Source organism: Solea solea, chromosome 2 (genome assembly GCF_958295425.1).
Source record: "Solea solea chromosome 2, fSolSol10.1, whole genome shotgun sequence".
Taxonomy (NCBI): domain Eukaryota; kingdom Metazoa; phylum Chordata; class Actinopteri; order Pleuronectiformes; family Soleidae; genus Solea; species Solea solea.
In genome coordinates this window covers 24929300-24954265 of record NC_081135.1, presented here as the reverse complement: position 1 = coordinate 24954265, position 24966 = coordinate 24929300, and the positions used below count along the sequence as shown (strand labels likewise).

Sequence of the window (24966 nt, the reverse complement as noted above, 5' to 3'; positions counted from 1 at the left end):
TTCCGATGTATGGTATTTAGTGGGAAAACTGCCTTTATCTTTGTAGTAATAGTCACAACTGCAGGAATAACAGATTATATTATTAAAACTTTTTAAATAATATAAATAAAACTAGCTGAAAGCTGCCTGATACAGGCAGTGGCACAGGAAATATTAATGCTTTGCTGTTAATGCACTTTTTATGTCACAAACCCCAAAACAATATTCGCTGGAAGAATGTTTGAAAAAAATCTTCTTTCTGTGAATATTATGTTACATATTACTTCACTAATGAAACAAAAACCTTAAAAGAAATCAAAAGAAATATATTTAAGTAATCATTACAATTATAACTCATTATAACTAAGATATTGTGTAATAATCCCTACTTTATAATTACACATGTAGCTAGAAATAGCTTTTTAAATGTATCTTTACCTATGATACAGTGATAAAACTCATTGAATACTGTATGTATTCATCACACATTACATAAAAATACAACAATAATCCAATACCTTGAAAAGGTCAATACAAATATTTATTTTTTTTAACAAATGTGATTTTGACACAGTTGCTTTGATTTTACATGACCTGCTGTATAAAAGAAGACAGACAATGTACCAGCTGTATGACGTTTGGGAAGGCATTTTTTTTCCCTCATTAATCCTATTTCTCTTCCCACCTCTCTCTCACACACACTCTCTCTCTCTCTCTCTCTCTCTCACACACACACACACACACACACATAAATTCACATGTATGATGAGTTGATCGTGGACATGTAAAACTGAGGCACATGTCGTCATCAATAAGTATTTACAACCTTCAACAACAGCCCTAAGCAAAGCTACACCGTCAGTCACCACAGTAACAATTGTGTCACTATAAATGTACAATATAACATGCCTCCAACTTACACACAGATGACATAAAAAGATCAAATATTCATAGAAATAAACACTTGCAGTCTGATGCACAAGACAGTTGGTGTTCCAGCAGTGGTGGATAGGTGGCAGTAGTGTGACACTCCAGAGATAGAATACTGACAACAGAAATACTGACACTAGGTTGAGCTATATTTGATTAAAAGTCTTGGCAGAACGAGTTAATTGACCCTTACTTTTTCAAAAACTAAATGGAAACACTGAAATCTAGGCTTACATTTTTATGTATTTAATGTATTATTTTTTATCTTACGCAGCTGAGAACCTCATGGCTTGGTATCTTTCACTTGGATGTCAAGTTTTACGGTACACGATGCTGTCATAACACATCTTCATTTTAGCAAATGAAGATCCAGGTCAGGAGAATATGTTCTAAAAATCAACATTACAAAACACAATTAGCTCTACAGATATAAACAAGGCAGAAATGTTTGTTTCTAATCTTGGGTCTGTGTTTGGCATTCTATCCAAGATATTATTTTTAAAACGTATTGATTTTTCAAAGATACTTCAATGATTTGTCAGACACCAACAACACTTTGTCACCTATTTACAGTCCAGCTATCTTCACAAATACAGTGCAGAAAGACAAGGTAAAAAAAAACGTTGATAGGGTAAAAAACAATCCTTCAAACCAAGCACAGTTTTAATATAAAATAGGTATGCAGTATAATCACGTATAAATACTGTACATACATCTATAATACAGAACAGTTCAATCATCATTGCTAGGACAGAAAAAAGAACAGTTTTGGTGAAAAGGGTTCAGTTTATATCAAATATCCTGGTCACTGCGTAACACGGAGGAGAGAAGAGAGAGACATTTTAAGACAAACCCCAGGTGTAGATTCAACTGCACAAAACCATGCACACCTTTCATCCTAAATCACACACTCCTCTTAAATCATGAACTCTCCCCCGCAGGCAGACACTGGCACACACATAAAAGTAGAACATTTGTAAGGGTCATCTGAAGTGCATAGAGGAATACCTGAACTGTGTTCTGTAAATGTCAGGACAGAAAAATCCAATCATACGCCCTCCTTCTTTCCTGTCTTTTCATGTCTCCCAGGACAAAGACAAGGACACAAACGTGTATGTATATATGTGAGAAAATGACACCAACCTAAATACAAAAGGAGAAAAGTACAAAAAGCTTCTTTTTTTTTCACTCCAGATCCAGATGAGCAGCACTGGTCCAGTGAGTCTGTTAAACGGAGGTTTCTGACTGAAGCAGCAATAGAAACTTGTGAGACTTGGGGTCGATGTACTCCTCAGTTAGTCGGATGTAAGGGATGCTCTTGACATTAATAGCTAAGCTGAAGTCAAGACACCTCAACAGGAACTCCGATCCTTGCTTTATGCCACTGGTGACAGATGCCTCGCTGATCAAAGTCCACTGATCCGCCATCCAGCGCTCAGGGCCGTACTGCAGAGTCGGACCAGGGGCCAGGTAGGCCTCGAGGAAGGCCTGTACACACATGGACAGCCAATGAGTCTTCAAACACATTTTCAAACAAATTCAAACAGCATGAAAGTTAAAGTTGCAGTGGGTACACAAATGTCTGTGTGTTTCTCAGTACAGCAGTGTTTAGATCTCATGCTCCCTGAAAAACGACAATGACTTGTTTTTTGTCGATACAGTCAGAGGCAAAGTGTTGATCAAAACATAGCGTCTTGACAGCAATTTGATGGGATAAATGCTTCTTCACAGCATCAAAATGACATGTAATGTAATGCATCCACCCCTGCGTTGCTGCTCTATACACATAAGTGCTCCTTCATTCAGGTCTGATAGTATTGCTTGACATAGCCAGGTAAAAGACGTCAGGAAAACCAAACACAGGCAACAAGAATAACAACAAAAATGACCAAAGGTTAAGCAGTACAGATACTCTCAAATTTTAAATGGAATGGTTTAAATTATATTGTTTGTTTAGAACAAATTGGGTGTATATTTTGCACTTATTTACAAACATTAAAGCCAAGCTGACCTTGGGGCTCATGTTGTTTATAAGGCAGAAACCGAGGTGCTTCTGGATGCTCTCCATGCTGTGGCAGTGCTGCCTCCTGGTGGTGCGGAGGTACTTCTGCAGTGCACGTGCCATCGACGGAAAGATGGCCAGCGCTGCTTCGTGTACATCCATGATGTCAGAGGGGGTTGCACGCTCATCCTCTTTTTTCATCCGCCGGACATGTGTGAAGGCCTCTTCAACAGCCACCACCAGCCTGACAAAGGAGCTTAATGTCAGCTTTTGAGGTGACTGGCTTTAATCCTTACTATATGACAAGCACTGCATATATATATATATATATATATATATATATATATATATATATATGTATATACATACACAAAAAAATACAACTTTTACGCAATTCTCATATATGGGAAAACATAAAAAGACATGCTTCATTTAGCATCTGCTGAAGTACCAGCCTGTATAGATATCCCCAAATATTTCTTAGAGATTTATTCCGACATGACAGATGTCAGACTTCCCCTTATTGCTCAGTACATATATGAACAGAACAATCTTTACCTTTTAAACTAATGCATTGGTGCACAACTTTGTCGAATCGTGTGGGAAAAAAATAACTTAAGTAGCAGTTCCTGGTTTATTAAACCAAGTTAATTTGATTTGATTATAAGTGATACAATGCTCTATAGTTCCTATAGTTACTGTATTCTATGTGTTTGTCCTTGTGCTGCATTTATCTTAATATCATTTAATTCAATTCACTTGTCAAAAATGTAAAAAGTAGGTCTATCTGAAGGCCACTCTTTTTAAGACCTGTACTGAAACACAAATGTGTAATTACATCTACAGTCCTTATACAATTCTTGAATAAAGACTAACAAGATCAATATTTCACCCTCTGATCTTCTAAATGTGTTTCCCATGACCCACCTGGCTCTACGCTTGCGGACTCTTCTCTCGTAGTCGGCCTCTTCATAGTACAGCTCGTTGTGGGCACTGTCTTTGCGTTTGGCGGCAGCTGTAGCCATCGCTCGTGACTGATTGCCATTACCAGCCTGGGCCCCCGCTGTGCTCCCAGGGGCTGCACCGGGAAAAAAGGACAGCACAAATTGATGGTTATATTTGTTTCAGGGCTGGAGGACGTGGTTCCTGACCCAAACCTGACTCTGATTAATGGGCTGCATCTCAGTGAAGCAAAGAGTCACATTGGACACAGTGGACTTCAGAACGCACCGTATAAGACCGCTGAATCAACCTATTTAGTACTGCGCCCATTTTAGAATGTGAGAAAGATTTGAGCGCTCTTTGTGTTAATAACATATAACTGGGGCATTCAGCCAAATCGTGTGTCTCACTCACAGAGAATGTTAATTATAAGACTGAGAAAAGAGGCTATTTCCACTGGAAGCATCCACATTTTTCCACATACAGGATCCGGCAGAATCCTTTTCATCACTTGTGTTGGGGGGTTGGGGTGGATTAGATTTTCATAATTTTACACTACAAAGACCATAGTTGTCATCTGAGCTGGAAATGACAACCCCATGAAGCCGATGGAGCTTTATGCGTTTCTACAGTTTCATTGTAGGGAATAAAGACTTGGTCTTGTGAAGATCAATTCGGGGATGTTATAGAGTGTAAATGCTGCAGGTCAGTTAAGGATTTAAATCATTAATCTAATCTGCACACATGTATGTGTAGGTCTGGCACAATGAGTGCAGCAGTAACAACTGTTGAATGAATTCAGATCATCTTCACAGGGCAGAGTGTACATCGTGCATTTTCCTATGAAAACGTGGGTAAACACTGGCCTCTTTAACTTCTTGACCTACATAGTCATGCTATATAAAAAGCAACGATGAATGACTGTGAATGTGAAAGAGAGAGAGAGAGGGGGTGGGGCTGCAGTGAGTGGAAAATGAAATAAAGAATAGGACGGCGGGGGGAAAAAAGCACGAGTGAGCCGACCTGAGACGTGAGAGTGTGTGAGATATGAGCGTTGCTCTGATGAATTATTTAAGGCTTGAAATTCCAAAGCCCTCTAGAGGCTTTTTCACTGCACTTTGATCAAGAAGGGGGAGGGGGCGATGGTGCTATGAGGACACCATCCCATACTGTATCCCTGCCGTAGATCTTCATATCCACGGTGCTGTACAGGTGCTGAGTGGAGGATCGTTTTTAACTGCAGGACAAGATGCAATACGTGTCGTTACAGGATGTGCGGATGGGGGGGGGGGTTATAGATTGAGAGCATTAAAACACCACAGTTTTGTATGTGTGCGTGTGTGCAGTACATACATTGTGTCAGGGTGGGGGCTTTAGAGTGCAGTAAAGATGGAGTCAAGTGAACCGTGAAATTAGCAGCTTCCTATGATACAGTGCGACAGTGTGTGAGAGGCAGTGAGGACTTTTATCTGTACTTACTGTCCAAAAGGTATGTTCTCAATTTGTTTTTAAAAGCTGTTCAGGGAAGATACATGAGGATGAAAAAACATCCCAACAAGAAAGCAGGAGCAAGAAAATATGGTTAAGAAAGGATGAAAAGATCTAACATAAGACTTGAAATGTACAGATGTCATCAGTGGCACGTCGCTGTCTAGTTCTTGAATTATTTGCTATGAATTTTGGGTAAGAGCAACTGCATTAAACCACTCACTTTGCTTCATACATTTCAATGAGATACAGCCTAAAGACTAACTATAATCTAGATTCTATGCTGCATTATCTAAAATTAATGCAGCATAGAATCTTTTCACAGTCCAGACCCATAGATCTGAGAGAGGATTTTCAAATGGGGACCCATTAGCTTCAGAATGGCTTTTTATAGACAACAATAACAATGTCCTCACATCACTATATTTGCAACAACATTAGTTCATAAAAAAAAAAAACATGTTTTTCCCTTCGCACTGCTCACTCCTCTTTCTTTGTTGTTTGGCTCTATACCCGGGCGGACAGCAGCAGCAGGCGTTACTGATTGTTGGCATGGAAACACTGCTAGGCAGGTGTCACTGATTGTTACAATGGAAACAAACAGTAGCTCTTAGCTGTAGAGTTAGCCTGAGGGTAAGGATGAAGTAAATCTGGTCAATTACAGACCAACATAAAACATCAAGATTGTCCTAAGCACTGAGAGGGACAACAACTAGTACAGAGGCACAATTTCTGTATAATTATGGGAGGAAACGGTTGTAGCAGATAAAGCGACTAACCGTCTACGTTGTAGACCTTTAGCCCGGCCAGGTGTTTTGCCGCCCGGTGTTTCGAGGCAGAGAGAAGTGCCGGGTTATGGAGAGGAAAATCTCTGTAGTAATACTCCAGAATGGACAGAGCAGCCCTCTGAATACTGCACAAGATAAAAGAGAGAAAAACAGTGTGAATATGATTTACAATATGATATCACAGCTGACCTACTGTATGTAAGACGACATTTAATCCACATGTTTTAAGACACATGCTGTTAGATATTTAACACAAATCATTTGGCCCTAGTTTACAGTGTTAAAACAGAAGGACCCTGCTGGTTACACTTCATTTGGATAGTTGGAAACTGATTCAGCCCAACCAGAATTGGCACGATTCCTACAGCTTTTATTCATGATGTTAGTGCAGAAGAACAACACATGTTAATAAACCCTTGTGTGTAAAATCAGTGAAGTTATTGGAATCTGTTATTCTGTTTATTCATCCTCTACAGGTCCTGTTTACCACCTTGCCAGTAATTCCTGTTTTTGGCTGCATGACGCAAACATTATCTAATTACCAGTGTTGTCTCCTTTTTCCTGCGGCGGTCACACACTTGTCCACAGCAGAAACAAAGTAAAACAGCCACAGGATGAGTATGTGTGTCTGGCAAATTTCTCATGCCTCCCTGCAGACTCTTAGAATAACTCGCCACCAGACGATGAGACTGATGAGTAACTCAATTAGTGCATGTGCCAGATTTCCCTGTGGACACGAGCCTCCAATTACACACATACTTCAGCATTATAGAATGTAATGACTGTGACCAAGAGCTACTGTGTGCATCTCAATGGAGAGTATTGGGAACGGTCACATCCACATGAAAGATTAGAAAGGTGGTTTGACACAAAATGTGAACGTTGGCCAGGGAATGAACATGCATACCTGAGCTGTCCTATGTTGTAGTGACGTGTCTCTCCGTCTGTGGAGCGGATGACACACACGCTGTAACAGGGCTGCAGCTGGCGGAGCTGCAGCAGCACCACGGCCAGGTAGTGGACAAACAGCTGCGAGTCGACGAGGGACACGGCGAATTGGACGATACCGTGGTAGTCTTCGTCCTGCTTAGACCACAAAGTGTTCACTGCTGTCACCACGTCATAGGTTACAGTCACATTCAATTCAAATATGTCATAAAATAGAGATATGTACAATCCAAAAATAAAAAACTCTAGTGAATTACTTTCACTTTTTGTTTTCAAAGGTCTGATGAAGACATGCATCTTATGTATGATTAAAAGTAAGAATGAAAACCTTTACAATTATTTACAATAATGACAGTAATGTTATTTGTTTGGCCAAATAAAAAGAAATGACAAAAACCCTCACATAACCACACACAAAATGAATCTCTTAAACCTTTGTACTCATTAAAATGTGGCAGTGTAAGCAACTATAAAAAAAACAACAACAACTCACCTGTGGGTCGAGGATTCTGACACCATAGAAGAGCCAATAAGACATGGTGAGCAGGAGTGTGAGTGTGGTGAGGAAGGCACGGTACACACACACTCTGGGCAGGCTGGCGCGGCCTGGTCGGAGAAACAAGGCCCAAATGGCCACCAGGAGCATGAGGAGCTTGAAGGAGATGGAGAGGAAGAGGCCCTCGCAGGCTGCACCACAAGTCTGCAGCCTGTCAGGCCACAGAACAACTGGAAGAAGCAGGAAGAGCATGGGCGTGGCCAGCACCAGCAGCCCCACAAACAAGACCACAGCCAGGGGAAGATAGCGACGGAAGCTTTGGGTCCGATCCTGTATCCCTTTCCCTAATCCAACCACTTCCTCCTGGGAGACGCTCAGCTCTGAAGTGCCTGTAACTGCGGTGGTTGTCTCTCCCCAGTTATCATCCTGAAAGAGAGAAAATATAACATGGTAAGTATGACCCTGACCTTAGCATACCAGAAATGATGTTACCGCTCATTCACAACTTCCACTCTCCCACTCCATAGCATTTTCTTCTTGGAGACCACAGACATTCAGGGAGAAGATTCCAGGGATCTCACAGAAACTCGCGGGATTTAACATGAATTCAGAATATATCAGACATGGAGGCGGACTCAAAACATCAAACATCAAACATCAAACATGTTTAATACTTGTTTGTTATTTGAAAATTATTAGAATAATTTGGCCAGATAATCTGTTCAAATCAGCCTAAAATCGAAAGGCAACCACGATTGTCGGGAGGGCCAGAGCAGGACCGGCTGGTTCCGGCTGGTTTGTGCATTTGGGCTTCTGTAGAATGTGTTTACATATTTCGCATCACAAGGATACAACACCACCGTGAAATGTGTCCTTAATTACTGTTCACACAGTTAATGAACTGAGCCAGGCTGGAAGAGGAGATGCCAACTCTGAAGCCAGAAGATGACTGAGCATGAGATGAGGAGACACAGGGAGAGAAAAGGATGGCAGCGGTGGTGGTGGCGGTGGGGGGAGGGGGGTCTGTCTGTGGGAGTAATGCATTAAATCAGAGGACAGTTATGTACTGTAAGTGTAAAGTCAGCTCCATTTATCACTTTTACTCAGCGCACTCCTGCACCAACTCACTTTAATAAGATCTGCAGCCTTCCGAACTTCAATAGATGCTCATTAGGCCTTTCATAAAATCCTTTTTCTCCACACTAAGCTGATATATTTCTCACTTAAACCATTATACATTTTAAAATAGTCCCCCTGCTATTCATGTGGATGGGATATTATACATCGTATTGAAAAGTAGAATCTAATCCTGCCCATTGGGCAGTAAAATTAGCACGGCAAGTTTCAGCTGCCTCTATATGTCCCCACACGGCCACTCATTACTCCGTCTCACAACAGGAGTAGTCATTAGCTCTACCAAGGATGTCATTTAATTGTCGTCAGCAGGACTACAAACAAATTGCTGTACCATTTTCTTGGAATGGTGTGGGAGAATACATATGCTGGAGTGGTTCAGGGCAGTTTTTCCGCGTCTTTTAACGTGGTGAAATTGGGTGTTAGCTGTGAAGGAGGGACTCCGAGTACCCTTCTGGTCAAACCTGCATTTACGGAGGTTTCTTTTTGATGAGTTCATAACCACAGGCTGTTGCAGCAGTATGCAGTGTGGCAGATCAACATGGCATTGATGAGCTGTGATTAGATTGGTACGTTTGTATGATTTAAAAAAGCAAAAAAGAAAGCAGAAGCACCCGAGATCAACTACACTGAATTTTTTTCAGTTTTTTTTTTCCACATGATGTGTGTATAATAGATATGAAGTTTGGGCCGGCGGTCTCTTTACTTGCCAAACTTCAAGCTCAATGTAGAGGAAAAATTTGATCTTTTGTATTTATTTTATCTCAGCCTACCAGCAACAACACATTAGTCGACCAACTGTTGGTTGCAGACGAGCATATTTCCCGAAACGTGAGTTTTTCCTCTAAACATTTGATGGTCACAGAGAGCGGCTGGGACCACATCACAGCTTTAACCAGCTCAGACACCAGACGGTCTGTGCCACTCCTCACCAGATGTTCGCTCTGAAGCACAGTTTAAATGTTTAGGAGCTGAAGAGGAGGAGGAGGATGAAGAGACTGCATCTATTTCTGGCCTCTTATCCTGCTCTCATGTGAAGGGTTTCTTCTAGATCTTCTAGATCTTCTAGATGTGAACACTTGCGACCTAATTTATCAGCCTCCATTTGAATGCACAATCAAACCCTCTGCCAAGGCATCTTTACAGTTTATTAGTGACTGAGGTACTACACTATTAAACCCAGCCATTAAGTCCCATCTGATTAATCCCCAAGATTAATGCGACACTAATCAGTCCTCTCTAAAAACAGCAAAGTGAGGAGGAAGTTTAAATAGGGAAAGGAAGAGAAAGAGAGCCTTCTGCCGCCTTGCTTGGCAGTCTTTTCACGAGTGAATATGGACAACACGCTGATTAGCAGTATAGTCAGTAACAATGTGTGAAGCGGTGCTAAAATAAATCATAGACCCTGAGGCAAAGTCGTTTAAAATGCCGGACAGGTTTCGTTCCCCTTTCTTCTGTTGCTTACGTATTAGCTATCGGATTACAGGCTGTTGGTGTGGTAGCTGTGCACCAGAGTGTCTCCACCTATATGACGTGAAGCCGGCGTAAAAATGCCAAAGCTCCGCGCCACCATGCGCTGTGGTGTTTCGCTGTGGGGAAATGGAAGCCGATGCCGCGTGGCACAAAGTCACAGCATCACAGAGCGGCGCGCGCGCTCTCAGTAACAGATTTGGCACTCTCTCTGTGACTCAAACACAGCCGTGCACCGAGAGCTGCGGTCCAAGAGCGTATCCTTATGTCACAGGCATGTGAGTAAACATGGGAGGATTACTCATATCAGCTTCCCTCAAAGTGGCCCTTGGCTGGACGTTAAAGCTAATCTCACTGTGGGAGAATGTCTCTCTGGGCCGGAGCCTGTTAGTATTCCAGCAGCTCTGCCGTCCAACAGAGCTGCTCCAAAACACAACACAAACACAAACAAAGCAAAACAAACGCTGACTGCATGATGGTGTAGTTTGGTGACATTCACACGTCATTTGCCTGGAGGGCCAAAGCAACACAAGGGTGGATAAGTTTACCCCGCCGACAATACGCGCACGCTGCAAGCTGACAATCACATGACAGTGTGGAATGTGGGATGCTGAGCTGAGGCGGTGAAATGGGTCAGACTGAGGAAATCCTAATCACATTCAATCATACAAGTTTTTGTTTGAGTGGACCTTTTCCTTTTTAACACGGATAAAACATTTTTTCCCCTGTCTATAAATTTCAAGTAGGTCAGCGAGACAGTGACGGAAGCCTGAGGCTGAGCTCTCTCAAAAAAGAGAACATCTATCACTCTTTTTTTTCCCTCCTCGGGGTGTGTTTTTGTTTCTCATTTTGCTTCCTTTCATTTCTTCGCCCCTCTGTTCTGAGAGTTTCTGAGAAACACACTTCTGTACCGCGTCGCGAAGACATGAGAACGTTTTACTCTCACGCCTCCTGTCAGCTGACTGAAGCGAGACACGAGAACACAGTCGGTTTGGCTTGTGAGGAAAGAATGATCAAAAATAATGATCACGATGTTCCTCTGCGTCTTTGAAGCCAGTGGAGTTTTATCACTGCGACCAGAGAATTACACGCACAGTAAACATACAAATCCGTCCCCGGCATACAAGAGGGACGCTGATCCTCTGACCTCGATGGTCTCATGCCACCATTGTTATTATGAGCCAGTCTCTGTGCCAGCTGTGCGACGACGCGTTTATAAGGTCACGGTGCCGAGTTCTTAGCTGGATTACCGCGGCCTTTCCGATTTACTCTGAAGGAATTTGATTACTGTTTCAAAAGAAGGCATTTAAAAATAGACCGCCTGCTTCAGTATACCTGGCCTTCCTCTCCCTGCTCTGTTGCGGAGGTGGGTTCTCCAGGCAGAGGCTCGCCATTGTGAACAGGCGATTCCTGGGACGGTGTGTCGGGCGGGTTGATGACGACGGACCTCTCAGAGCGACTGCTGTCTTTACTGCTGCTGGCTTTGTGCCGCTCACGGCTTCGATCCCTGGAGAACCAAACACATGAAAACAGTGTGTGAACATCAAGGATTGTACAACATCGTTGTCGTCACATAAGCACAAGATGAGAAATGCAATCTAAGTGAATTGATTTATATTTTGGTCAAAATTGAAACATTTCAGTTTGAGACGATTGTGCAAATTGTGCACATATTGAGTATGTAAGTATATATAAGAGTAAATGTAAGTTGCAGCCATACAGGCCAAAAGGCTGGTGAAAATATAGAGCAATGAATATTTCAACAGGCAATCACAGGAGTGAGGATGTGGACGGGACCGGAATCAAATCCTTCTCTTATTTGCAGGATAGCGTAGAATAGAGTAAATCACTGAAATAGGTTTAGAGCCATTCGTCTGTTACGGCCCTAATCCATGAGCTTTGTGTGCCTCAGTCTCCGGCTTTCTCCCGCTCTGCCCCTCTCTCTCTTCGCCTCTCGCATCAGTTATTAGGCTACAGCCGACCAAAATGAAAGCAAACACGAGAAACTTTTAATGTGCACCAAAAACATTCCAGTAGAAATTACACAGCAATGGGCTGGGATGAGAGATGCACTGTGTGATCCAGGTAAAACAAAAAGAAAACAGGGACAGACAGTCGGATGGAACGGCCTGAGCACATACCCATGTCGGTTTGATCTCCCGGAGCGGCTGGAGTGATAGGAGTAGCCCGAGTGGGTCGACTCGGTGTCCATTCCAGCGCAGTTTTACAGGCACTGATTGCTGAGGTGGACGAGGAGTGGTGCGTCGCGTGGCTGAGAGGACAAGCTGGCAGCAGTGCTCAGGACGAGGACTGGGTTGCTATAGAGACGAGCCGCTGGAATCCACGACGACTGGCTACAACCCCAGGGAGCTGCTTCAGTGGCCACATCGACCTGAGTGATGGAGAGATGGAAGGTACGTGAGAGAGAGAGAGTGAGAGAGAGAGAGAGAGAGAGAGAGAGTGAGAGATAGAGAGGTTTACTTCATCATGCTACAGCCAATGTATGAGGTATACAGGAAAATTCAGGCAACATGGGAATGTTGTGTTTAATATAGGGTTGGTAGTGAAGGAACTGGATTACAATTTACTATACTATATTTTCCTATTTCTATAGGATTTGGGGAAAAAAATGCCTTCATTACTTTTGGTGTGACTATGTCTTAGTGCTGCTATTTAAGTCTCTTATAAAAAATAATTATGCATCTACAGAGACATTGCAATGAAAAAAAAATGTTACAACATAAACGTGAGCATCCGAGCATTAGGGGTCTCAGAAAATCAAAATCAAATCCAGATAAGGTGAAAGAGCATTTATCATGTTCCTGTTCTCTGAAACAAGCTGCCTGTTGACCTATGACCTGCTTCTTTAAGAGAAAACGTGCAACTTTTCTTTTCTTTCAAGCTTTTGATTGATAATTTTTGTTATAGAAATTAGGGATATGTGTGTTCCTGATTCAGCTTTTTTTTTTGTCTTTTGTGTTTGGTAATGTTTAATGTTTTCTATGATTTTAACACTGTATATGAAATCTGCCATATAAATAAAACAGAGGTGAATGAAACAGCGCAAACAGATTTAATGTGATTAATGATAAAATGTGATTAGACGATGTGAATCAAGGTGCCACATATTTAATCAATATGACTTCATGAGACGCTCCATTGCTTAATGAATCTACTGCAAACAGAAACAGCATTTATCTATTTAATGAGACTAAACAATGAGCAGACTTTCTTTCTTTTTTCTTTATTCTGTTTGCTTTTAATTCTTGGATGTTTGCACAATATTAAAGCAGAGCAACCTCCGCATTTCACTGCACGTTTCACCTTCTTTAGCAATAAAATCCCTGAATTCTTGAATCCTTCGACTCATTTATACCCAACACATTTTAAGTGCACGGTGTATAACGTAAATATTTCCCTCCAGGACAATACAACCTAAAAATAATCAACTAAATGTGATTCAAGTCAATGTTTAGGTTTACATATGATCTACTGTACCTCTCTATTGTGTTAGCATGAGGTCAGATTGAAAGTGCCAGACTCACTTCCTGGGCCCTAATGTATGCCGCGTGACGGATGAGGCTGTCTCTTGCTTCACCATGTGTGACCATTCACTTAGAACTCAATCTACACGCCGTCCACCTGACAATCACCATCCTTCTCCGGCCCCAGTCCCATTCCACTAACTGGGATTATTATCATCTCCTTATTGTCGAAAGGCAATTTGTTATTTCTACAGCCAACGGTGCCAATAAAAATTAATACAGCACATTCAGCATTTTAGGATGCAAATCCACACAGAAGCCTGGAGGTAATTGTATTTATGCAACGTAGCTGATTTCCATGAATACGATACCAATGTTTTTCTTTTGTTCAATCCTCCAACAAGGGAAATGTGCACGAGATCGACCGCATATACTCCATTAAGGATTACACTGCATAGGAATTGATAACATTGTCCCTGTGTGTAGTATCACTTATGTCTGACAACGAATGCTAGGATTATGAGATTATGAGTCGAGTCAAGTCAACTTTATTTCTGGAGCACATTTAAAATACAACCAAGGTTGACCAAATGCTTTACAGATGTAAAGACATAACATAAAACATATAAAACATAAAATCAATAAAAATAGAAGTCAAATAGTGGTATAATAGAATAGTAAAATGAAAAACACTACACTATTTCTATCCTGAAGTGAAGGCTAAGGAGAAGAGGTGGGTCTTGACAAGAGCAGATTTAATTTCCATGGGTTGCTCCAAAGTTTAGGGGCAGCAACAGAAAGGGCCAGATCGCCCCTGGTTTGTGAATTTCTCTGTGAGATGAATAAAGTATCTATCTATCTATCTGGTTTGTAGTCAGGATTTTGGCACTAAACGCAGACTGTTATCAGACCTCAGAGCTTGGGATGGAACGAGAAGAAAAAGATGTTTCAAGAGGTAAGATGGTGCCAAACCATTAAGGGCTTCAAAAACCAACAATAAAAACGTAAAGGAAGCCAGTGGAGAGAGCGCAGCACAGGCGTGATGTGGTCTCTCTTCTTTTTTCCTGTCAAAAGGTGAGCGGCAGCGTTCTGGACCAGCTGGAGGAGCTGGACAGATGACTGATCTAAACCAGTAGCATCCTGGTGTAAAGAACATGACATCATTCTCCCCACTGATACAGTTTCCTGTGCTATTAAAAGCATGTTAGAAAACACAGAGCATGGGTAGTCACTGAATAATGCACTCGAACATGCGAGAACATGGCGTTCGCGGTATCAAAGCAGATTTTTTAAACAGAATTGCAGACAGGGCACAGTGACATCTCTCATCCCTAACCAACATCTGGAGCGTCCACAGTTGCCATGGCAACACAGGAGGCAGGAGGCCCCGTCTAGTAGCGATAATCAATCACCCCCCGCAGAGCGTAAATTTGTGTGATACACTAATAGTGTGTGTGTGCGTGAGTGGGGGTGTGGCGGCACTGTGAGAGGGCACAGCGAGTAAACAATGGCTTCCCATCACACGCAGCACCCAAATGGTTTCAACGAATGAATGAATGAATGAGCCCGAGAACATGAATAAAAGCTGTTAACCCCGTGAGCACTGATCTCCGAACGTGAGGCGGTGAAAATGTGGGCCAAGATGAGAAGCCACTGAGAAGCCACTCACCCACAAGGGCGAGCACAGTGGACCAGGCCATGTGGAAAATCAACGCCGCGGGGTAAAAAAAACTATCAGTTACAGACTAACGGATAACTATGAATAAGGCATGCAGAAGTAACAATGTCAGACGTGCCGCTTTACTTCCAGGAAAAGAAAAAAAATCCCAGAAAATTCTGGAGTCGTCATGTGAGGGGGGCAGATGAACAGTGTTATCTGCACGGTGAAGCATGACTTGCATGCGTCTCTGAAGGCTGTTGTGGTTCACTGCACAGAGATGAGCGTCACGAGGGGAGACAGTGATACTAATGTAAAACAAACACTCATTATTGTGTTTGTTTAGTGGCCGGAGGTTGTCGCACAGTGCACTTACAGAGCTACTGTAAGTGCACATGGTCAGATTTGGAGATGAGATTCATGCATTATGGATAAATAGTTCTGTTTTATTACATTATTAACGAGCATCGACAGACGGCACTCATGCAACACATATAAAAGTTTTATCTGAGTGTAAGGAAATACGGATACATGACACTGAATGGATAGTTTGAAGCACTTTCACACTATATTGGGAAGAAAGTGTGCTTTTGTGCTGTATTTAATCCTCTCCCACTACTTCTTTTTCAACCACAAAGAAAAACTAACAATGGAAATATGGTTTATGCATGTAATATTGTCATTTATACTATGATATCTTTTCTTAAATTGTACTTTGAGGTTAAAAATGACAAGATATCACATTTATATCCCCGTAGTATCCCACTATATCATCACTCCTGTATCCTAAGATGTATGTTTTGAAAGATCCGGGTCTTTCCTCTGCTGGTGCAGCTCATCGATGCATAACAAGAATGTGAGATGACTTTTGTGCAGTGTCACTGGCTGCAGGGACATTTTAGCTTCCTTAAACTGGACAGAGAACAAGAGGTGTGGCGTTTGAGACTCAGTCCAAGAGCAGCGCAGTGTTCCAGTGTCACAGCCTGGTAACCATGGCATCTGTTACCTCTCTCTCTCACACCCATTAGCCCTCATGCCTCCTCCTCTGTCCTTCATGTGCACTCTGGCCCTGATGACACAGATAGATCACATGTACAGGACTTTATACATATATGTAAAAAGAATCCTGACACAACCCTCCCATTTATCTGGGTTAGGTGACTTTTTATTTGACTGCTGCCATGTCAGATTTTGAAACCGGACGTTCACAGATGTCACCTGCCTTTTATTCACTAAAAGGTCTATGGGATGGAGGGTTTAAAGCATGTTCCTTTTTACCTGTTTGGGACGCTTGAATGTCAGGTGTAAAGCTAACAACAGCAAGCGGAATCATAAGGAAAACACGGATGCAGCTGAAGTGACACAGCTGACTGACTCATGGTGTTTTAGACTCATTTCTTTTTCTTGCCTTTCTGCTGCTCTCTTTCTCGGGTCGCCACAGTGGATGATTTGCACATTTCAATTTGGCAGAGATTTTTATACCAGATGCAACCCTCTCATTTATCTGGACTTGAGACCGGCACAAGGAGTACACTCGATGTTCCCCCTGTTCTCCCCGTGGCTGGGGTCAATTTAAAGTGTCCAATTAACAATGGGGATGGAGTACCTCGCTCAGGGGACCGGCTGGGACTTGAACCAGCCACCCTTTAATCACAAGCCAAGTTCTTTTTTTTTTTCCGCACTTGACTATGGGCTGCCCCAAGGTGTTTTAGACTAGCAATCCACAAAAAATATCTACAAAACCAAGCACTATTCAGTTATTACAGTAAAGGATCAAATTATCATTGCCAAAGGAGATTATAGAATAGAATAGAAATAACCACTTGTTACAACCACGGCGAGCAGGAGTTCATCTCTGAAAGCACAACATGTCAAACCATGAAGCAGATTGGACTACACAGCAGCAGAGGACCACAGCAGATGTCACTCCTGCTACCGAATAACGTGGCGGTCAGTGTACGGTCTGCTGTGTGCTCGTTTTCCTGTCATTGTTTGCCGCTGATAACAATGTGACATTTGATTCTTGACACGAGCATATAGTGGTTAGGTATGTGCAGAGAGCAACTAGAGAGCAACCCTGTGACCTTTGAGTGACTGGATAATCTCAAACTACTCTCCTACTCTGCTGCCCTTTCACACACACACGTTTGCACTTCATTCATAGTGAGGACCCTCATAGACATAATGCATTCCCTAGCACCTTACCTTAACCATCACAGCTAAGTGCAGCACTGACCTAAACCCAATTCTAACCTTCACCCTAAACCCAGATCTTCACCCCCAAAAAGCCCTTTAAAGAAGTGAGGACCACCCAAACTGTCCTTACTTTGCCGTCCTCCCTTGGTATGGTTTATATAAAAGCCAAAATACAAGAACACACACACACACCGTCAGGTTTACAGACTCTGCCTTGACTTCCATTCATTTGGACCGTCTAAACGAAGTGTTATCTCTAACATTAACCACAACCATAACCAGTAAATGCCTAACCCTATAACCTTTACTTATAACCACAATTCAAACCTTAGCCCTAGACTTAACCAGATCCTCAGAAATGAGGTTCTGCCTCATTAGGACCATGTTTTGGTCTCCTTAAGGAGTACTGGTCCTGGTAAGATCAGTGTTCATGCCAAAAAAAAGGTCCTAAAGTTGTAATAAATACAAGCACACACACACACACACACACAAAGCTAAGAGGAGAAAGTTAAGACCTGACACAGTCCTCTGGAATGCAAACGCTCTGCTCTGCTCATGTGAAACTATGTAAAAGTATAGTAGAGGGAGAGGGGGCAAGGTCACGCTGAGGTGGTGAAAGAGATACCTCAGTGCATTCATACCGCCTTATTGTCCTTAAATACACTACTAAACACCGCTCTGAATAACACCATGCCTTTACGCCACGCTCTCTAAGCTTCCACGGATCGTAAAGGTATATCTTCAAGTGTCATTCCCAGCCAACCCCCCCCCCCCCCCCCCCCCCCCTCCCAAAAAAAATGTAATTTAAAAAGGGAACAATGATAAAAAGCTTTGCCAGGAACTCTTTCTTTTGATCATTTGTGGCATGAATGGCTTCCAGGGGGATGACTCATGTATTTCAGAGGTTCCCATACCTCACAATGTCCCCTCGGCTTCTCCACACACAGGAGGACCTATCAACACTGTTTCAATAATACATGACTGGAGGTGATGCATGGTTTCACTGCAGCAGCAGCAGCAGCAGCAGCGGCAGCAGCATCATGAGGGACACTCATGAGGAGATATGTCAGTGTCAGAGGAGGAAACACGTTTCAATCTCCTCATCCAGCTGTGCTGCTCCAGACAGATGCTGCTGCTGCTGCTGGTGAAGGCGACACACACCATCACCCTGCTGCTGCTGCTGCTGATGATGATGCTTCGTCTGAAACCGCCCTTTATTCCACAGCTTCTCCTCCTGCAGTCTGAGGCAGCGAGGGATGCGCTGTATGTGTGCTGTGACTTCTCTATTACAAAGCTGCAGTGTCGGTTACAAAAGATCTCGTTTCAGTTTCACCCTGAAATTAATTCATTAAAAATAATAATAATAATAATGATAAAATTAATAATAATAAGCACCTCATGCAATTAATGTTGTATTCTGTTTCCACATAAGAGGCAGTGGAACAACATGGTTTTACCTCCACATGAATGTGGGTTAGTAGGATCACAGACTAACACAGGAAACCATTTTCACCACCAATGAACTTCACCGTTAATTCTCATGTGGGTTGTTGAGTCTCGGGCTTGTGACATGAAACCAATACCGCGGGTGTAAATGAGTACATTGATTGCGAGGATCCGGTGAGTAAACGTACCTCTGTCTCAGACTGAAGTCATCATATTCCCTCTCCTGCGTCTCAGTGTGAAGGTGTGAGTCCGTCGTCGCCGCCGCCGCCGCCGCTGCTGCTGCTGCTGCGTCTGTGCTTTTCAGAACAGACAAACCCTTCCTCACAGTCTGGCCATTGTGATGATGAGAAGGACCGGAGACAGAGAGAGAGACGGGGGAGAGAGAGAGAGAGAGAGAGGGAGGGAGAGAGAGAGAGAGAGAGAGAGAAGCAGCATGGAGCATGGAGGCGCTCGACAATGATGTGTTTCATCTCTTGACCACAAGGGGTCGCGCTTACGCTCACACATATTGTATAATTTGGCTTCTTTTCTTTTGGCAAAATGGTAATGGAAAATATTTTTGATCAATACTGGCATCATGATTATTCACTGGCACCTGGGATAAAATAAAAAAAGTAAGAGGCCATACTTATATTATATCATTACCCCGTAACTTTAAATCCTGAAAGAACTATAACAATGGTGTATTATTATTTTTTGTAACTGAAAGAATGCTGTGAAGGAAAAGCTGGAAGAGAGAAATAAAAAATGTAAAAGTATAATCACAAATAAGAATGCTGTCTTTTATGTCGTTTATGTGTTTTTATGTCATTGCATTATCATAATAGGTTTTTTGAAAATGAGGAATACTCTACAAACAAAAGTAAAATAGCTTAATGTATCTTAAAATCATACAAACTTAAGGCTGGATTATCAACCAACCTTTACCCGCAAACCCAAATTAACACTAAAATCTAATTTCAGGGAATACTGGGATTGATTGTTCAAAATTCTTGTCATTACCTCACTTACAATATAGTGCCACATAATCTGAATTACTATAAAAGCAAAAAGGAGCCATTTTTGCACCCATAAAAAGACAATAAAAAGGTTTCAAATGTGTATTATTGCTATGTTTTACTTACATTCTGAAACATGAGCAACAACAAAAACCACAACATAATCATAATAATTCACAATTCATTTAGAAGAAACCCTCATTCCTGACCTTGAAAGTAGCTGTTGACCAAATAATTTTACTTCAAGGTCCTTTGTTCTGTCTACTATTCAAACAAATGTTATACTGTAAGGATGAAAGCGTCAGAAAAAGCTTGCCGATGTAAATAAAGCAATGTTTTCAATGATTTAAGGCACACAGAAATACGACTTGTATTACAGTATGCTATCCTGAGGATACGAAATTGAGATTACTACATTCCTAATCTTAATTTTGTCCACAAAACTCCATCAGAGGGGAGTGTTGCTCCTCATGAAAGTAAAGAATAGAATTTCATACATTTTAGAGAGGTTATATCCAGAATAACAGCAAATCATTGCCTGTTCAAACATGTAAACTCAACAGAAAACAACACAATCTAATAAAATTGTCCAATAACGGTGGTTTCCAGTTGTGGTGACTCAAAGACAGAATATAAAATACAGAACATTGCTAATAATCACGGCCTTTTATCCATAAATATGATGCTACGTTTGGCAGGTCCTTCTAGTCCCTGACATTGTACCCAGCGTGTGGTGTGTGTGATGTGCAGTGTGCAGACAAAGCACTGTCACTCGTACTGCTGGAGTGGACATGAACAATACCCAGAGTCCCTTGGGCCACATTACTCTGCAGAGACTCACATAAAAGGAAGCGGGGAAGTAACACAGGCCGCCTCTGACTAATGGAGAGAAAAAGCAAACACGCAGGCATTCACATTCACCGCCTGAGCTCATACAACATGTGAGCCGAAAGTCAAAGAGTCGAATGTCAAAACAACCCTAAAATGTTCAGTGGTTTATTTTGTGTAAATAACAAAATACATTGCTGGTTAAAAAAAAACCCCAAATAAAACAGAGAATTGAAGACAGGTTATGTTAAAAATGGTACAAACACTAAACCAAATGATGAAATATGATGCTAGTTCATCTGCTCTTCCTCAGGTGAAGGAAGAGCAAATTATTGTGGGACCTTTTACAGTAAAAAGTGTGTCATTTCCTCATTGTGTGTGTGTTTCTGGGTTTGCTACGTCTTTTAGACATTTTGTGGCAGTAACACTGACCTTGTAAGGACCAGTAGTCCTCATGGAGACCAAAACCTGGCCTTAATAAGGCAGAGCCTGATCTCTGAAGAACTGGCACTCAGGGCCTACTTTTGGGGCCTTAATTTAACCACAGTTTAAAATGTCATTAGGTTAAGATTAGGATTAAACCAGGGGTCTGCAACCTCTAGTGTCAGAAGAGCCATTTTTTGACTGCTCTACTAATATAAAAAATTTGGAGGCACAAAACATTATTTTGACCCATACAATGAAGATAATATATGAAGTTTCATATATATATATATATATATACTGTAGATAGATAAAATAACAAGTTTTTTTGAAAAAATAAAACTGTTAACATTTTATAGCTGTTGACAAAGGAAAACACACTCACCTTGCTTGTAACCTCGTCAGAGCAGGTACTAAAAAAGCACCAGGTACTTTCGCTAATGGTAAAGCAAAAAAACCCAAAAACGAGTAGGGTCGAGCCACGCTGAGCCATGTTGTTCTGGATCCGTGTAGAGCAAAGGCGCCATTAGGATGTGACACATGTTTTTAGTTGACAAATTATTAAAACACTTGTATTAATCGCCTTGGTCAATAAGAGGTGTTCACTTTGAAAGACAAACATTTGAATAAAATGTCTTTTTTTCTTTGAAGCTACAGGGAGCCACTGCAGAGGGGCTGAAGAGCCACGTATGGCTCTAGAGCCACAGGTTGTAGACCCCTGGATTAGAGTGCAGTCCTGTTTGTGTGTGTGTGTGTGGGCTGAATGCTGTAAATTGTCTGGAGAATCACCTGCAAAGGTCAACATTTCATTTGTCATTTTAACCCCACACATGATTCAGGGAACACATGGCATCTCTCAGTAGTGTTCCAGATATCATGTATCTGTCATGGCTGCTTACAGTGATTTCTCCTCCTCCATCATCGTGTTACAACCTGAACATCCAGCACGTGACTCAGGTAAGAGATGTAACAAACGGCGAGTTGTAGGATCTCAATCTTGGACAACTTCCTGTCTGGTGGGCTCGTGGGCAGGATTTTCCTCAGCTCTGCAAAGGCCACGTTGAAGGCCACGACACGGACGCGCTCCCTGGTGGCGTGCGCGCACCGATACTTAGCTGTCGCGCGCCTCCTCCGCCTCTTCTCCTCTATGCTGAGGGCGGTCGCGCGCACGGAACACGCATTGGCCTCTCCATCCGCGCGCTCGGCAGAGCCACAGTGAACATCCAGCTCCAGGGGGCGCTCTGTCTCCGTCTGCTGAGGACTGAGCATCATCTCACTGTCCTCACGTCCTGCAGAAGAATCAGAAAATATTATATGACGTTCACGACCATGGCTCAGAATTCAGGAAACAAATAATCATAAACTATTTTACAAGACAGCACATGTACAGCACATTTCGTAGACTTTGCATGAAGCTGAAGTAATTTTACAACAAAAAACAGGCAACGCATTTAAAAAACTTGTTTTAATTAAACAGGTTATTGTTATTTATTTGGCAAATAACAAACTGAGTTCACCTTTTTATTTGTGCCACATTAATCAATTAATCAGACATGACATTCAACCACTAAAACAACCTTTTCTGTTCAGGAATCCAAGTACTATAACTATAATTTGACATCTTACATAATTTGCTTTCCTGTTTATTTTTTGTTTTCTTTTGTAAAAACAATAATAATATAATCATATTTTAGCATTAAAACCATCATTTTGGTTAAAGAGCTTCTACATACTGGTGTATAAACCATAAGAGGAACATAAAATATGATTTAGATAATTACCAATGCTGTTAATGTAGGGCAGCTGTGGCATAAACATTGTGGTGGTCTAATACATGGGGTAAGCACTGGATATCCCCTTTACGAGTTGATTTGTGTTCAGACTAAAAAAAATAATAATGTAACCAGCCCTAAAATATGATAGGGACTCGTGCTGCCCCCTTGTGACAGATCGTAGTAGACAGAGGCGCTGTCTGAGGTGCTGAAACAAGTGCCCACAAACAAATGTTTGAAATCATCTAGTAAGAAATAATAATAATAATACATATATATGTATATATATATATATATATATAATTAACTTGTTTCAGTAAAGCTAAACTGACAGTTTCACATAATCTTATCCTGCGATCAGCTGAGCCCACAAACAACAAACAAACAGTATCAGTTATCAGTACAACATCTCAACTCACGTTGCTCGTTAAAGAAACCAGATTGATGTCACACAGTGGAAGTGCATCAGTTCATCGCAGGGACGGTAAAGTTGTCTCCTCCCGTGCGCATCCATGCAGTCCTGGTTTTGGATTCGGTTAAGTCAAGTTTCAGTATTGGTTTCATGTGAGAGTGCAGGTGAAGTAGACCTCTCTGTCTGTATCCTTGTATCTCTTCATTCAGCAGCAGAGAAATCTGCCGTGTTGTTGCTCTGTCCGCATCTTTCAGGATGTGCGCAAGATAAGACGCCCCCTGTCTGCCCATAAGCGTGGGCTGACGACACGAGCAGCAGGACAATGAGAATGTGCTCATCATTGTAAGACAATTAGGCTTTCTGATTTTAAATATACGTATCACCGATATCATTATAATTATATCATCATTTTAAATGAATAGTTTGGGTTTTCCAAGTCAAAAGGAAACTTCCATATCCACAGATATTCACAATTTGTATTGTCCATCACTCAATATCAAGTTTAAATGTATTTATAGATGAATCTTGTGTGAACTATATATCACTTCATATCAAAACAAACACTTTTATTTTGAAATTATGAAAGAAATATTGTTATTGGTATATTGATGGAATAATGAGATATAATTAGAAGCTAATATCACATGTCCCTTCTGAACAGTACATGACTGTACTGTAAATATTCAGAATTGGAATTGTGGGTATTCTGTATGTTACTAAATTATGCATAATTCCATTCTGAGATGTCTACACTTTGACTATAATTCCAGTTCAATACATCTTCTGTCAGAATTACATTGTATATTCCTCAAACTGGAATTTATCATCATAATTTAGTTGCATGTATGTGTTATTCATCTACAATTCAACTTATTAGTTAGTTTCCTAGGAGAGACCTTCACAGTCAAACTCTCTCTGTGCAGGCATTTTGTTTGATTTGAACCTTATAATCCAGTGACCTCATTTGCAACCCTTACTGTCTGTAAATTGATTAAAGTTCACCTGAAATCTCCACTGACGTCATGTTTGTTTACTGTGTCTCAGTAGAAAGAGTAAGCTGCCTCATCCACAGAACAAAATCATGTCTCCTTGAGGAGCAGAGTGAAACAGCTGCTTTTGTCTGTACCCATTAAAACACAAACATGAAACAAGGGAAGTTGTGTTCCATGCTGGAGCTGGAGACAAGAAGGGGGGGGGGGTTTAAATGTAGATTTCTCAGCAGTAAAGTGCACAACACAGGGTTTGGTCACAAGCTGTTAAACATCTACAGAAAACATGCTCTACCATTAGGATTTGCAGGAGATTGGTTCACTCATTGTGTGTATGGGTTTTCTCTGGGCTCTCCGGTTTCACCCCACAATCCAAAAGTTTGCAATTTTGCGGATTAGGCAAATTGGACACTCTAAATTGACTGTATGTGTGAGTGTGAGAGAGGATGGGTGCTTGTCTCCCTGGGATGGATTGACAATTTGTCCAAAGTGTGCCTCGCTTTTCGCCCTATGTCGACTGGGATAAGCACCAGCGCCCTCTGCGACACTCCTGTGGAAGATAAAATGGTAGAAGATGAATGAG

The 24966-nt window shown here is 41.7% G+C and overlaps 2 protein-coding genes across 2 annotated transcripts; both read right to left on the bottom strand.

The window, feature by feature from the left end:
• Positions 1 to 502: 502 nt before the first annotated feature.
• Positions 503 to 19330, bottom strand: LOC131455600 (vang-like protein 1). The gene is made up of 9 exons (XM_058623340.1): positions 19150 to 19330; positions 12319 to 12569; positions 11513 to 11684; positions 7571 to 7999; positions 7037 to 7212; positions 6121 to 6254; positions 3839 to 3989; positions 2921 to 3155; positions 503 to 2397 (listed from the first exon to the last, which is right to left on the bottom strand). Exons 2-9 carry the CDS (start codon positions 12387 to 12389, stop codon positions 2137 to 2139), a joined length of 1629 nt encoding a protein of 542 aa, XP_058479323.1. The 5' UTR covers positions 12390 to 12569; positions 19150 to 19330; the 3' UTR covers positions 503 to 2136.
• Positions 19331 to 22128: 2798 nt separating this feature from the next.
• LOC131455483 (helix-loop-helix protein 2-like) lies at positions 22129 to 24418 on the bottom strand. The gene is made up of 2 exons (XM_058623136.1): positions 24397 to 24418; positions 22129 to 22499 (listed from the first exon to the last, which is right to left on the bottom strand). The coding sequence occupies exons 1-2, from the start codon at positions 24416 to 24418 to the stop codon at positions 22129 to 22131; spliced, it is 393 nt and encodes a 130-aa protein (XP_058479119.1).
• Between the last annotated feature and the right edge of the window lie 548 nt (positions 24419 to 24966).